We start from the raw sequence: 16,647 nt of genomic DNA on the forward strand, positions 1-16,647 counted from the left end.
TGTGTGTCTGTGTGTGTGTGTGTCTGTGTGTGAGTGTGTGTGTGTCTGTGTGAGTGTGTGTGTGTGAGAGAGAGAGTGTGTTTGTGTGTGTCTGAGAGAGAGTGTGTGTGTGTGTGTGAGAGAGAGAGAGTGTGTGTGTGTGAGAGAGAGAGAGTGTGTGTTTGTGTATCTGTGTGTGTGAGAGTGTGTGTGTGTGTGTGTGAGAGAGAGAGTGTGTGTGTTTGTGTGTGTGTGTGTGAGAGAGTGTCTGTGAGTGAGAGAGAGAGTGTGTGTGTGTGTCTGTGTGTGGAAGTTTATGTGTGTGTGTGTGTGAGGGAGTGTCTGTGAGTGAGAGGGTGTGTGTGTGTGTGTGTGTGAGAGACAGAGTGTGTGTGTGTGTGTGTGTGAGAGAGAGAGAGGGAGTGTATGTGTTTATGAGGGAGAGTGTGTGCCTGTGTTTGTGAGAAAGAGAGAGAGAGAGATACTTTCTGTAATGAAGACAACAAATTTGGGGAAATCTTTTCATTACCAGGATCAAGTAAATCACAGAGTGTTGCATTCAATTCGATGTATCCCTGTTTCCAAAGGAGTATTCTGTAGTGAAAATGGAAGGAATTTTTGTTTTCATTTTGAGACTGAAAGTTAGATTTTGGATGCTGAGCAAATTAATAGCCTTAGCTTTTGTTCTTTCCTGTTCTTTGTTTAGTCTTTGAAGGGAGAAATAATGACTGCTAACAAGCTACAGGGAAGGTGCACGGGAGCCAAAAGCTACTCAGTTTTCATACATCTCGCACATCTCCCCTTCAGCCTCTCCACCTGTTTTCACATTGCATGGTACATTTACTGATCAGCACTGTTGCATCATCTTGAAACTCTCAGTTGAATCATATTAATGCAGCCAGTAGCACACTCACCTCTCAGTTGAAAGCTGAGATTTCAGACTTCACTCTGGGTATTGAGCATAATCTAGGCTGACACTTCAATTTAGTAGTTTAGTCATGCTCTTTCTACTCATTTACAAAACTATATGAGAAATCTTTTTGAAACTGTGCATTATTCACCCCATCTGAAATTTTTCCACCAATTTGTTGACTTCTATATAGAAAGTCTCTCTGATACATACAAACTCACTCTCTCATGCACTCAAGTGCACACGCTCTGTCTCATATGCACACGTACACTTGCACACATACAACAGGTGGCAGGGTGGCTCAGTGGTTAGCACCGCAGCCTCACAGCACCAGGGACCCGGGTTCGATTCCAGCCTCAGGCAACTGTCTGTGTGGAGTTTGCACATTCTCCCTGCGTCTGTATGGGTTTCCGCCGGGTGCTCCGGTTTCCTCCCACAGTCTAAAGCTGTGCAGGCTAGGTGGATTGGCCATGCTAAATTGCCTGTAGTGTTCAGGGGTGTGTGGGTGATGGGGGAATGGGTCTGGGTGGGATGCTTCAAGGGACGGTGTGAACTTGTTGGGCCAAAGAGCCTGTTTCCACACTGTAGGGAATCTACTGCAAACACTCTCACTGGTATACACACGCTCTCTCACATATACATAGCTCAGTTAATGAAAATTGTTTTGAATCTTGCTACAATTCACTCCAGATTGTAACAATTAACTGTGTAGTTCAAGAGATAGGATGCATTCGGTGAGATATATGCCTAATGCCATAAGGGGGGTCCTGGCCCTAATAAAGCCCAGAAAAAGGATTTGTAGCAAGTTGTTATTGTGTAGCATCCAGTGCTAGGCAGAAGAATCCCAATGTGTGTGCTTTTCAATAACAACTTACAGTACATCAGTATCCTTACCTAACTGGCATATTATTGAATGTGCCAAGTCATTATCTATGGCTCACCCTTGCAATAGTGAGCAGCATTAGCTGAGGAGAACTGTGCCAACATTTCCTGCAATAACCTTGCACTATACTGATTTTTTTTATTCTCGATGAGAATGGCCACTTAAAAGCAATTTGGCATCCAGTCAAAATAGTCCTTGACTGACAGAATGACTTCAAAAGCACCAGGCACTCAATTATAATCTTTATTACTCATCTACCATACCAATGAATTGTAGAAGGACATTGGCAGATGGATTTAACCTACTGATTACATTGATACTGTTCTTAAGCACCCTCAACTGTGTTAACTTGTCACAATTCAATTTAAATTCTGGTTATTGGGTGGCACAGTGGCTCACTGGTTAGCACTGATGCCTGACAGCGCCAGGGACCTGGATTCAATTCTACCCTCGGGCGACTGTCTGTGTGGGGTTTGCACATTCTCCCTGTGCCTGCATGGGTTTCCTCTGGGTGCTCCGGTTTCCTCCCACAGTCCAAAGATGTGCATTTTAGGTGGCTCGGCCATGCTAAATTGTCTGTAGTGTTCAGGGTTGTGTAGATTAGGTGGTGTATAGGGGGATGGGTCTGGATGGGATGCTTTGAAATTGGTGTGGACTTGTTGGGCTGAAGGGCCTGTTTCCACACTCTAGGGATTCTGTAAATCTATAAATTATAAAGTTGTAAGCAGGAAGCAGTCCCTTCAGTCCAGCTTGTCCGTGCCGGTCAAATTTCCCAAGCTAAACTAGTCCTACTTTCCAGCATTTGGCCGAAAAGCCTCTAAACCTTTCTTATTCATATACCTGTCCAAATGTCTTTTAAATGTTTGTAACTGTACCTGTATCTATGACTTCCTCTTGCAATTTAGTCCACATATGAACTACCCTCTGTGTGAAAAAGTTACACCTCAGGTCCCTTTTAAATCTTTCTCCACTCATCTTAAAAATATGCCCCCTAGTTTTGAACTTCCACAGAGTCAGAGCTCAGTTATCAGTGGAGTTGGGGGTAGTGTAAAAGGTTGTCAAAGGATACAGTGGGATATAGATCAGTTGCAGATGTGGGCCGAGAAATGACAGATGAAGTTTAATTCTGGTGTGTCTGGGGCACTACACTTTGGAAGATCAAATGTTAAGGAAATGTGTGGTTAATAGCAGGGCCCTGAACAGCAGTGACGTACAGAGGGATCTTGGGAGTCAAGTCCAGAGCTCCCTGAAAGTGGCCACGCGAGTAGATAGGGTGGTAAAGAAGATGTATGGCATGCTTGCCCTTATTGGTCAGGGAATTGAGTACAGGTCAGGATGTTGCAGCTTTATACAACTTTTTAGGCCACTCTTAGAGTTCTGCATTTAATTCTGGTTGCCACATTACAGGAAGGATGTGGAGGCTTTGGAGAGAGTGCAGAAGAGGTGACCCAGGACGCTGCCTGGATTAGAGGGTATGAGCTATAAGGAGACTAGAAAAACTCCTCTTTTCTCTGGAGCAGTGGAGATTGAGGTGAGACTTGATAAAAGTCTATAAAATTATGAGATGCATAGAAAAGGTTCATGGCCGGGATCTTTTTCCCAGAGTTGAAATGTCCTAAACTAGGACCATGCATTTAAGGTGAGAGGGGGAAAGTTCAAACGAGATGTGAGGGGCAGGCTTTTGTACACAGAGTGGTAGGAGTGTGGAATTCACTCCCAGGTGTGGTAGTGGAGGCCTGTATGATGAAGTATTTAAGACACTTTTAGATAAGCACGTGAATATACAAGGAATGGAGATATATGGGACCAAGGGCAGGCAGAAGGAATTAGTTTAATTTGATGTCATATTTGGCTCAACATTTTGGGCCAAATGGCCTGTTCCTGAGCTGAACAGCTCTATGTTCTACACATCACAACTTTATGACAAGCTGTTTGTACCTGCAGCACCCCAACATTGTTAGAGCTCTTGGAGAAGGCAATAAAAATTTGACACGAAGAGGAATTATTGCACCAAATCATATAATGGAATTACTTCATTGAATAGAGAAAGCATGCATATGGCAGATATCTAGTTACTAATATAAATGAGCATCAGTCTGAGTTTAGAAAGTTCAAAAGGAAAGTGATAAAGGAAATGGGAGGCAAAGAGAGTATGAGTTGAGACCTGTAACGAGCACAAAATGGAATCTGAACGTGTTCCATTAGCATCTAATAATAAGAGGCTTGTTAGAAGAGTGGAGTAAACTAGAGATCAGCGTCTTCCTGTAGAGACAGAAGTTATGGCTGAGGTGCTAAGTGATACTTTATATCTGTCTTTACCAAAGAGGAAGATGCTGTACAAATCATCATGAAAAAGGAAGTAGGTAATACATTGGATAGACTAAACATTGATAAAGGAGAGGTATGAGACAGGCTGACTGTAATAATTTTGAAGAGTCATCAGGACTGGATTAGATATATCCAATGATGCTGAGGGAAACACAGATAAAAATTCCAGTGGCACTGACCATAATCTTCTCAATCCATTTAGAGGGATGAAGCCAGAGGACTTGAAAATTGCGCAGGTCAATATCCTTCTTTAAAAAGTACTGTAAGGATACGTCAGCAACTACAAGCCATTCCTTTTAACCTCAATGATGGCAAAGGTTATAGAAATGAGAGTTTGGAAGAAAATTAACAGTTGCTTGGACAAATTTGGATGAAAACACAGTCAGGATTTTTTAAGGGGTGATTTAGTTTAATCTAACTTCATAGAGTTTTTTGGTGAGGCAACACGGTGAATTGATGAGCGGTAATGGTTGATACAAATCAAGCTTTGAAAATGTCATTTGAGAAAAACCAAACAAAACGTTTGCCACCCAGGCTGAAGTCCATGGAAGTGCCAGTGACAACGTGGATACAAAGTCAACTGAGTGACAAAACACACAAAGAGTAGCAGTGAATGATTGTTTTCAGACTGGAGGGTATTAGACAGTGGGCCTTCCACAGGAATGTGTATCAAGGCCTTTGCTTTTCTTCATAAATATTACTGGCCCAGACAGTGCACAGAGCACAATTTCAAAGTCTGAAGATGACTCAAAGCTTCAAAGTATCATGAACTGTGAGGGTTGTTAGATTTCAGGGGCCATAGACAGGTTGCTTGAATGGGCAGACTTGGGGGTTAAAATTTAAAATAGATAACAATGAGGTTATCCAATTTGATAGGAGAGGCATTGTAAAGATTAAAATTTCAAAGTGATCATAGGAAAAGAAAAACCATGGGTGGATGTGCACAAATTAATGAGAACTCTGTTATTAATGAATGAGGGAAACCCGAGCTTCACAGTCATAAACGAGGGCATTACTAACCTTAGTGAAGCTTTGGCTTAGCTGAAACTGTGTCTGATTTTGAACATCACACTTGGGAAGGATGTGAAAACTTTAGAATTTGTGCAGAGTAGATTTATGAGGATAGCGCCAGGAATAAAGATCTTCAGTTATGCCATAAGATTGGAGCAGTGGAATTGTTATTAGCAAAATAAAGTTTGAGATGAAATTTAATAGAAATGTTCAAAGTCAAGAGATGTTTAGACAGAGTGAATAGAAATTGTTCTAATGGGAAAAGGGTCAAGAACCAGGAGACCTGATTTAAGCTGGTTGGCACAAGAACCCATGGCTAGGATCTGGAAAACAGCCTGAGAGTGTAGAGGAGGTGGATTCAACTGTGGCTTTCAAAAGACAGTTACATAAACATCTGAGGAGAACACAATTGCAAAGTTATGGGAAAAGGGCTGTGGCTTTTGTAGTGTATTAGTTGTGTCCCTTACCTCTGAACCAAGAGGCCTAGGTTCAAGCACCACCCGTTCCAGAGGTGCATAGTAACATCTCTGAACAGCCTGATTATAAAACATGCACAGAAAGGGGCATGAGGCTTGTTGAATTGCTATTGTAAAGAGCTGGTGTAGACACAGTCGGCTGAATAGCATCCTCGGATGCTGAAATCATCTTATGATTCTATACAAATCGGATGTTTCCTGGTACAGTTCTTCTTATTCTGCTCAGTCTCCTGTCCACAGTCCTGACTTGCTACAGCTATAATACTATAAATGAGGCCTGGCCAATAATGTACATGCTTTTTGCATAACTTCTTCATGGAAAGAATTCAAGGGGCTGATTGTCTTTGTCCTGTACCTATGTTTCACTGCATCTTAGAGCTGTGTTTGTTTATAGTAACTGATTAATAGTTGGATTTCTGGAGGTGTTGCTCAGGTCCAGTAGATTGTACTTAGGCTCTAAACCAGTTCCTCAGCTGTTACATAAATAATTGCCTGGACCTCGAGTATGTTTTAAGTTCAGATCTGAGCTTCCCTTTCTTTACTTCATTCTTCTCCAGTAGTGGATGAATCAGTGCGTTGAATGATCCTACTTAATAATGGACTGATCAGAGGGCTTTAATAGTTTTATTGATTTAGCTGTCTGAGACATTCAGTGAAATTTAGAAAGGACAGTACAACAAATCCCAGGGATTGATCTTTTAATCATGTCCAAAACTACACATTTATCAGATAATCATTGCCAGCATGAGTCTCATTGCAAAAGAATCAATGCTTCTTTACAATTTTAAATAATTCTCAGAAGATGACAGCCCCAGCATTTCAATGTTAGGCTGATTTCATCAGTATCCATGAAAGTGAAGGTAAGAAATTGGAGCATTTGACCCCTCAAATCTTCTTCACATTCAATGAGGTCATGGCTGAAATTCTAACTCAACTTCCCCACCCAATTTGTTCCTCACATTACAAAAATTAATACTTCATTGTCAGAAAGCACACAACACCAGGTTATAGTCAAACAGGTTTATTTGAAATCACAAGCTTTTGGAGTGCTGCTGCTTCTTCAGATGAAATGCAGTGAAGTGACGGAACAGCGCTCTAAAACGTTGTAATTTCAAATAAACCTATTGTGCTATAACCTGGTGTTGTGTGACATCTGACTTTGTGCACCTCAGTCCGACACCGGGACCTCCACATCATTTGAACATGTATAATGGCTGTGAAAGCCATGAAAGCAAGGTTCTGAGGATTTCTTTGTTATCCTCATGTCCCTTGATTCCCTCAGTTTCCAAATATTAGTTTATTCATGTCCTGAATAAATAGCAATGTAAAGTTATCTAGCATCTTTAATGCACTAAAACATCAAAGTGATAATACCAAGCAAAATTTGGGTTATCTACATTCTGCTGACCACTCATAAAGTGACCATTTTTAAGGTATGAACCAAGTTTAAACACTGCATCTTTTTATTTTACATTATTCTTGATGGTAGACTGAATGAGGAGAAGGATATTTTACAGCAAAGCTTAAAGAAGGAATTGCTGTGCTTTCACCAAGCAAGTCAATGAAAGCCATTACAAGTCGGGGTTACACCACTGCCTTGCAAGTAGTGAGGGAAGGTGTACGTAGACTGCACTGTGTATACAAGCTGAAATTTAGTCAGCAACAGGTTACTGAATGGTTTGTGGAATGATGACTAGTGTGGATGTCAAACGTCATCAACCTGATGACAACTCATTATTTCTGTACAGCTAGATAACTTGCGGCTGTGAACAATCCAGTGAGAAAACATCAGACCTCTGGAGGACAATGTGGTGTATGTCTGTCTCTCCAGTAAAATACCTGAAGCTAAAGAAAGTCAGTTGAATCTCCCAGCAATTGCTGTAAGCGCTTGCTCTTAACCAATAAACCAGAGACTTTATAATGTGTGAATTAGTCACTGTGTGCCTTCTACGAAGTGAAGGAACATGAAGCAAAGGATCAGAGAACTGAAGAACTTTGGCAATAAAACAAACATCCCATTAAATTCTGATGATTGGTGTCCTTTAACTGTTATCCCAATTTTTTTTAATACTCCATCTGTAACACCAATGTTGTTCTTTTTTGTTTGTCTGCATGTGTATGTATGTGTCTGTAGTTCTAGAAAAGGGTTGGGTTTTAACCAGTAGAGTAATATGTCAACAGTTCATACCTATTTATTAGCTTAATTGGGCCAAGGCAGTAATGATATCTGGGGTTAGATGGTTGGTTATTAGTGAGTAAATCCCATTTGATAGCACTGTTAGCACCCCCTCCATCACTATGCTGATGTTTGAGTGTATGCTGACAGAACAGTAATTGACCAGACTGGATTTTTATTACTTTTTGCAGATGGAACATTTTCCACTTTGTACAGTAAATGTCAATGTTGTAGGTGTACTATAAGAGCTTTGTTATGTGTACAGCTAATTCTCCAGAACAACAAGATAATTTGGGGGCCATCGCCTTTTTACTGATATTAAGGTCAGGATGAGAAGTGAACTCAAAAGACATCAAGATAGCAAATGACCAAGTGTTAAGTCAAAGATCCCTCGCAAAACTGAAGTCAATGGAAATCACGGTAAAAGACTTTACATTAATTGGATTCATACCTAACACAAAGGGTAATGGTTCTGGTTGTTGGAGGTCAATCATCTCAGTCGTGTGTCATTCCACAAGAGAGCAGTCCACTTGGACAAAGTCAAGTAGCACTAGAGAAGTGAACATACCTGCTATTTTGGATTTACTCCTGCCTATCCACATCCTGGGAGTTACCTGGAGGCCAGCCAGATGGATATTATGGAATATGAGTTCCTTGATTGGGGCTGTTAGAACATAGAACATTACAGCACAGTACAGGCCCTTTGGCCTTCAATGTTATGCCGACCTGTCATACCAATCTGAAGCCCATCTAACGTACACTATTCCATGTACGTCTATATGCTTATCCAATGACGACTTAAATGTACCTAAAGTTGGCAAATCTACTACCGTTGCAGGCAAAGCGTTCCATTCCCTTACTACTCTCTGAGTAAAGAAACCACCTCTGACATCTGTCCTATATCTTTCACCCCTCAATTTAAAGCTATGCCCCCTCATGCTCGCTGTCACCATCCTAGGAAAAAGGCTCTCCCTATCCACCCTATCTAACCCTCTGATTATTTTATATGTCTCAATTCACCTCTCAACCTTCTTCTCTCTAATGAAAATAGCCTCAAGTCCCTCAGCCTTTCCTTGTAAGACCTTCCCTCCATACCAGGCAACATCCTAGTAAATCTCCTCTGCACCCTTTCCAAAGCTTCCACATCCTTCTTATAATGCGGTGACCAGAACTGTACGCAATACTCAGAGTGCGGCCGTACCAGAGTTTTGTACAGCTGCAGCATAACCTCTTGGTTCTGGAACTCGATCCCTCTATTAATAAAAGCTAAAACACTGTATGCCTTCTTAATAACCCTGTCAACCTGGGTGTCAACTTTCAAGGATCTGTGTACATGGACACCGAGACCTCTCTGCTCATCTACACTACCAAGAATCTTACCATTAGCCTAGTACTTTGCCTTTTGGTTACTCCTACCAAAGCGCATCACCTCACACTTGTCTGCATTAAACTCCATTTGCATCTCAGCCCCAGCTCTGTTAATCTGGTCCAACCAAGGAACCCAGTCTGACAGATATAAACAGCAGTGCCAAGGCTTCTGTTCACTCTGGAAGCTGGCTCTGAGCCAGCTGGGTCAGTGTCATGTACAACGCATGCGTAAATAAAGGGTGGCTTGGTGACAAAATACCGACCTTTGTGGAGTTATTTCATTACCATTGACCAGAAATTCAACTAGACTCATCATGTGAATACAGTGGTGTCAAGAGCAGGTCAGAGGCTAGGAATACTGTGGTAGGAACTCACCTCCAGACTCCCCAAAGGCTGTACATAATCTACCAGGCACAAGTCAGAGAGCAGTGGAGTACTCCCCACTTGCCTGGATGGGTGCAGCTCCTACAAATTCAAGAAGCTTGACACCATCTCAGCCACGTGTGGGACACAACAACCCCAGGCATCCACTCCCTCCACCACTGATGCTCACTGGCAGCAGTGGGTACTATCTACAAGATGCTCTGCTGAAATTCCCCAAAGATCCTCAGACAGCACCTTCCAAACCCACACCCACTTCCATCTAAAAGGACAAGGGCAGCAGTTACCTGGGAATACCACCATCTGCAATTTCTCCTTCAAGCCACTTACCATCCAGACTTGGAAGTATATCGCTGTTCTCTCGCTGTCACCATGACAAAATTCTGGAATTCCCTCCCTAAAGGCATTACGAGTCAATCTACAGCATGTGCCTTTGGCGATGTGAAAGTTTTGCAGGCAACTGCATCAGTTTTAGCAGAGTTGAATTATACAAAACCTGTCAAATTGGCTGTTGATGCCAGTGCTGCCTTTGGGGGTGCTGTTTAGGGAGGCTTGAATGAGCAATGTGGTGGTGGGATGTGAGAGTGAAGTGGGTGGTTGAATGACCTGTGTTGTTACTTGCAATAACTGACCACATGGTAGCAGGAGTATTGGCCTTTGGACCATTACCCTTTGTGTTAGGTATGTATCCAATTAATGCAAAGTCTTTTACCCCCTGATTTCCATTGACTTCAGTTTTGCGAGGGACCATTGATTTAACACTTTGGTCATTTGCTATCTTGATGTCAACAGGAGTATATGGTTCAACATCATTTTGAAACATACATCACCAACAATATGAAAGAAACTTCTATTTATATGGAAAATGCTCCTTTGATTTTTATGGGAAGGTTTTGGAGCAAGAATGTGTTGCTATTTTGGTGGAGCTTAATCTTACAGCTGTATAATTTAAGAATTATTCATGTGTCAGGAAAGGGAAATGGCAGATGCTGTAGGTGATGCAGAGATAGAGTTTTGTCAAATATGGTTGCCATAACAATTTTGTATGTTTAATGTCAATATATTACTACATTAATGTGATGTAGAAAAAAGGTTGAAAAGACTTTTTGTTGGGAAATGAAAGTACCTCTTAAATATACATTTTCATTATTCTTTGGGGAGGCATGTAGTTTTTTTTGGTCGAATTTCAAACAAGTGGCATGTGAAATTTGGTCTTTTTTTAAAATTGGTTTAATTATGAACTTGGTCAATCTTCTCAGAACCATGGTTTTCCACCATTATCTGCCTCCTGGAGTGTTAATAGATTTTGTTTTATATTGTGTGGTTTTACAACATGATAGAAAAAGCATTGGAAGAAATAATCTTTTGGGTTCAGAATAATCAAGGATTGATTTTTCGCGTAGGAAAACCCAAAGATTGGAAAGTGAAGTCAAAGATACAAATTTCATAAGGGAAGGAAGTTCTCTGAATTTTGATTAACTGTAAAGTAATGGTGTTGGTAGAAGATGGGAGTTTGTTTTACAGTGCATCACATGCCACTTGTTTGAAATTCGACCAAATCTTTCAATCTGTGATACATTTAGAAAGCTTGGTTTGTTTCCTTTAGTTTTTATTTCACTTGTGCAATAAACCTGTGTTTTATTGTTCAAACCAAATCTACATCCTAGCATGCGTATGTTTCAGTGAAAGACTGCATTTGTTTTAGTTTGAATGATCTGTTAAGCCAAATTTCATTCTGGGAGTAATATCAGCTGGAATCATCTAAGTGGAGCTCCATTCCTGTTCCTTTGTTGCCACTGAGTCAAAACCCTTGAAATCTCCTCATGGTAGCTGCCCTACATGGACTGCAGTGATACCATTATCTTCTCTGGATAGTTACAGACACAAGAGAACCACTGAAATTTCCAGGAATGCACCTGTACCTTGAAGGTTCTTTTTTTAAAAAAAATGACTTGATTACTTTCTATGGTAGCTCAAACATATACCATATTCAGAAATCCAAAATTGCCTATTGTGTTAAATTCAATCACATCATCCTATGAACATGATCTGCCTGTTGATCTGGGGTGGTGGACCATGCTCACATGTGTGTGTGTGTGTGTGTGTGTGTGTGTTTGTGTGTGTGTGTGTTTGTGTGTGTGTGTGCATGCGTGCGCGCCTGCATGTGCGTGCGTCTTTTTTCTCAAGGAAGAAATACAATAAAAATTGTGTATGATATATACTGGTCCAGCTCATCGAATATAGTTAAAATATACTTCAAAATGGGGTCCCACTATGATCAGTACATTCATTTCCAAGTAATATTTGTTTTTTTAGTGATTTTTCCCAATGACACGTGTGTGTAACTATACATGTGAAGCATGTTGTCAGTGATTCTCAACAATATGCGTGACAGTGACCACGCGTTGACTCTACTTCAGATTTAGTTCATTTCAAGGTAGTCCTAATGCTAACATATCACTTCTTTCTCTCTTGCAGTGCTAAGCATCGGTGAGGGAGGATTCTGGGAAGGAACAGTGAAAGGTCGAACTGGCTGGTTTGCTGCAGAATGTGTGGAGGAGGTGCAAATGAGACAGTACAATGCACGGCAAGGTAAGGATGGCTACTCCACTTCCTGCCAACTGAAATCATCTGGAAAGTGCTGAGCTGTTTATTGTGTTTCAAAGATATACTTTATTCATTAAAAATATCTTCATGCACGTGCATAGCCACAAACGCAGTTCTGTTCTGTTCAGTAACATATCAGGGAAACAAACATTGGAGTTTCTGTCTATCCAAACAAACCAAAGGCATTTCTTACTGGAACCAGATTATATTTACATGCATTTGAGACACTGGGAGGGTCTGATAACTGAACATACCTGCATTTAACTTCAGCAGAAAGACCTCAGACAGTGGTCTTTCTCCATTGCGCCTTGGCAGCAGCTGCCCTAAGCTTTAGTGCATCCCTCCGCACCTAAGTCCTGCATCTTGGAATGTGCCAATTTTTGATACTCAGTCAAGTTCAAATCCTGGTTCTGGAAGACCAACAAGTTTCAGGCAGGCCAAAGAACATCTCTCACCAAGGTGATGATCCTCCGTGTGCAGTCAACGTATGTCTCTGTGTGATGTTTGGAAGGTACTGAGCTGTGGTATCCTATAACCAGTCACCAGTTTTATAAATGAGGATTTGTTATGACTGTGTTGCCTAGCCCCTGCTGTCGTACACCCATCCTTAATGTCTAGTTAACTGCAGCATTGTGTCTCTTGGTTGCGGTTCATCCTTTGTACTATATTCTACTTAATGATGCTTTGTGCACAGTGATTTACAAATTCTTATTTTACACTTTGTGTCCTGGATGGGAGTTTGCTCGCCGAGCTGGAAGGTTCGTTTCCAGACGTTTCGTCACCGTTCTAGATAACATCATCAGTGAGCCTCCGGTGAAGCGCTGGTGTTATGTCCGGCTTTCTATTTACCTGTTTAGGTTTCCTTAGATTGGTGATGTCGTCTTGATGTCATCTCTGTGTCCATTTTGATTATGTGCCATTTTGGGTAAAATGTCATTTCTGTCCATCTGATTGGTCACTAATTACCTAACTCTTCTTCCACATTGGTACCTTGAATTTGCTTTAAGTCACTGCTATCCAAGGGCCTTCAGAATTTGTGCTCCAGTGCTGTTCCTCCCTTCCATTGACAGTGGGACTTTTTTTGTACTCATTCATGGGATGAGGACATTGCTGGCTAGGCAGTAGTTAAAGCCCAGAGGGCAGTTCAGAGTAATCCCCATTGCTGTGAGTCTGGAGTCACATGTAGTCCAGGCCAGGTAAGGATGGCAGTTTTCCTCCCCTGAAGGATATTTATGAATCAGATGGGCTTTTCCAGCAATCAGCATAGCTGTCATTAGATTCTTAATTCCAGACATTTATTGAATTAAAATTCCACCAAGTGCCATGGCAGGATTCAAACCCAGGTCCCCAGCACATTACCTGGGCCTCTGCATTAACAGTCCAGTGATAATCCCACTGGACCATATACTCTTAATGGGATTGATATACTCTTATCTAATTTCACAGCTTCTTGAGTAAGCAGAACATTTTAACAATCTTCACTGTTACAAGGATAATAGCCTCTAAGGTTTTGGAGTAGATCTATAGCTCGGGTTGTGGGTGCTGAGGTTGGTTGGCTCGCCAAGCTGGTTTGTTGTTCCGCAGATGTTTCGTTACCGTTCTGGGTAACATCCTGCACTGAGGAAGTTACAAAGCACGGTAACGAAATGTTTGCAAAACAACAAACCAGCTCAGCGAGCCAACCAACCTCAAGGATAATAGCCTGCCTGTGGTTACCTATAGTCTAACAACTTGTAAATATTGGATCTTTACACGTTTCAATGAGTCCTTTTTTCATTTCTCAATGTATCATGACTTGCACAGAACTTTACCTGGCATAGGCTTTACACTTTTGTGATGGTGTTAGATACAGCGAACAATTTTTAACCTACTCCTTTAAGGATTTGACAACTACTTTGGGAGGGGAGGCAAGGTATTTCTGGGGCCCTGGTAGAGGTGATTAAAATGTCACCAACCACCAACCACAAGTGAAGTGCTGGATGACTGGAGCATAGCTAATGTGGTTCCTTTGTTCAAGAAGGGCAGCAGGGACAGGCCAGGTAATTACAGACCAGCTAGTCTGACAGCAGAGAAATTACTTGAAACAATCTAAGGGACAGGATTAATCAACATTTGGAAAAGCAGGAAGTAATCAGGAATTGTCCAGTCTACAAGAAGGAGATCCTGCCTGACTAATTTAATTGCTTTATGAAAATGTAATGATGAGGTTAGTGCACTTGTTGTGGTTTGCATGGAGGTCGGTAAGGCCTTTGACAAGGTCCCACATGGAATGCTGATCCAAAAGGTTAGGGCCTGTGGGAAAAGGAAAGTTGGCAAACTAGATCCAAAATTTGGCTTACAACCGGGAGGCAAAGGATGATAGTGGAGGGATGCTTTTGTGATCGGAAACCTGTGACCAGCAATGTGCCATAGGGGTCAGTGCTGGGACCCATGCCATCTGTAAGATACATTAATGCCTTGGATGTTAATGTAGAAGGTATAGTTAATAAGTTTTCAAATGGCATGATAGTTGATGGTGCTATTAGTAGTGAGGAGAATGGTCTTGTGTTGTGGTCTGTTATTGATCAGCTGGTAAATTGGGCAGAACTGTACATCTCATAAATGTGGGATGATGCATTTTGGGAAGTCTAATAAGGGAAGGATTTACACAATGAATGGTAGGTCCTTAGGGAGTACTGAGGAGCACGGACTTTATTGTCCAAGTCTATAGATCCTTGAAAGTGTCAGCACAGGTATATAGATTGGCTAAGAAGATATACTGAATGCTTATCTTCATTAGGCAGAGAATAGAATAAAGGAGCAGGAGGAGTGTTTTTGCAACTTGAAAGAGTATTGATTGGGCCACAGATGGAATGCTTTGTGCAGTTTTGGTCATCATGCTATTGGCAGGATATGATTGCACTGGAGATGGTTTGGAGAAGATTCACCAGGACTGGCAGTGATGAGGGGGATTGAAATATACAAAATTATGGGTGGTTTAGTTAGCGTCGATTGTGAGAATCTCTTATTGATGGCAGACGTGTCTAAGACAAGAGGGCAAAAGTTTAAGGTGAGGAGTAAGTGGTTGAGAAGAGGTCTGAAGAATAATCTCCCCCCCCCCAGAGGGTGGTAGACATGCTGCTTCAGAGGGTGGCAGAGGTGGGCACTCTCACAATGTTTAAGAAGCACCTGGATGGGCACTTAAAATGCAAGGGCATAGTTGGCTATGGACCAGGTGCAGGTAAATGGCATTAGTGCAATTTGGTGTTGGTCAGCACAGACAGGGTATGCCAAAGAAGCTGTTTCTTTGCTGAATGACTCTAACTAAATCGTAACGATGCAATAATCCTTCAGCAGAATAATGAACAGCTCTACCTCAAAATGAATAAATGAAAACAAAATGGAGACTGGGACTTGGCAAAAAAAAATTCAAAATGCAGAGAAGTTGTTGAACTCATTGTTGAGTCTTAGAATGGCAGTAAGTGTCTAACCATAAAATGAGGTACAAGCTTGTATTGAGCTTCAGTGGAATTAAGCAACTGGCTGAAGCCAAAAACCTAATCATGACCACAAGGTGGTGAATCAAAAATGAGAAGCAACTGGAACTTTGGGATCATGGGGGCAGTTTGAACAGCAGCCTTACACAAAGCAGGAATCACCCAGTCTGCTTTCTGTCTCACTAATTTAGAGGGTACTGTGTTATGAGCAATGAATACAGTATACTGAATTGAAAGATGTCCAATAAATCTAGTCCTCAGGTATATAACAGCTCACAATGCTATTGAGTGAATATTACTTATGGTACTGCTGCTAATATCTGTCACTAGTGGAGGGAGCGAATGTTTCAACGTGGTAGTTATGTTCATTTCAATGGGATGCTTTGTTCTAGATGGTGTCAAGATTCTTATGTTTTGTTGAAGCTTGCAGATGTTAGACAGACTTTAAATAAGGAGATGAGGCTTTCATACTCAGTCTCTGAATTGGTCTTATAGTTGCAGTGATTTATGGCTAATCATGTTAGGTTTCTGGTCACAAGTGGCCAAAATATGTTGATGGTGGGGAATTTGGCATTCGTAATATCCTTGAATGCAAAGCAGAAGTGAGTAATTTATCTTCAGTTGAATACGGTCATTACTGAGCATTTGTTCATATTCTTATGCTTTGATAGGATATGGGCATCGCTGTCAAGGCCAATATTTTGCTGGTCATTCCTAATTGAACTGAGTGGCTTGCTAATCCATTTTAGAGGGCTGTTAAGAATCAAGCACATTGCTGTTGCTCTTGAGTCATACATAGGCCAGACTGGATAAAGATGCAAATTTCCTTCCCCAAAGGATATTAACGAACGGATGGGGTTTTATTGCAGTCATTGGTCACCAATATTGAAAATAGCTTTCAATTTCAGAATTATTTATTGAAATTTAATTTAATTTAAATTCCACAAATTGTCATTGCGGGATTTAAGTCCATATCCCCAGAGGATTTTGTATTACGAGTCCGATGTAATTGTCATTCTTCACCAATGTTCCTCTTAACTCACCACTGATCA

The 16,647-nt window shown here is 41.3% G+C and overlaps 1 protein-coding gene across 1 annotated transcript in view; it reads left to right on the plus strand.

Annotated features, from left to right (window-relative positions):
* shank3a (SH3 and multiple ankyrin repeat domains 3a) overlaps positions 1–16,647 on the plus strand; it is a 730,589-nt gene that overhangs the window by 385,512 nt on the left and 328,430 nt on the right. The window contains exon 14 of the mRNA XM_059654527.1: positions 11,991–12,104. Coding sequence (XP_059510510.1) covers positions 11,991–12,104 — 114 coding nt within the window. The remainder of the gene's footprint in view (positions 1–11,990; positions 12,105–16,647) is intronic.

Source organism: Stegostoma tigrinum, chromosome 25, assembly GCF_030684315.1.
Source record: "Stegostoma tigrinum isolate sSteTig4 chromosome 25, sSteTig4.hap1, whole genome shotgun sequence".
In the NCBI taxonomy this organism is placed as follows: Eukaryota; Metazoa; Chordata; class Chondrichthyes; order Orectolobiformes; family Stegostomatidae; genus Stegostoma; species Stegostoma tigrinum.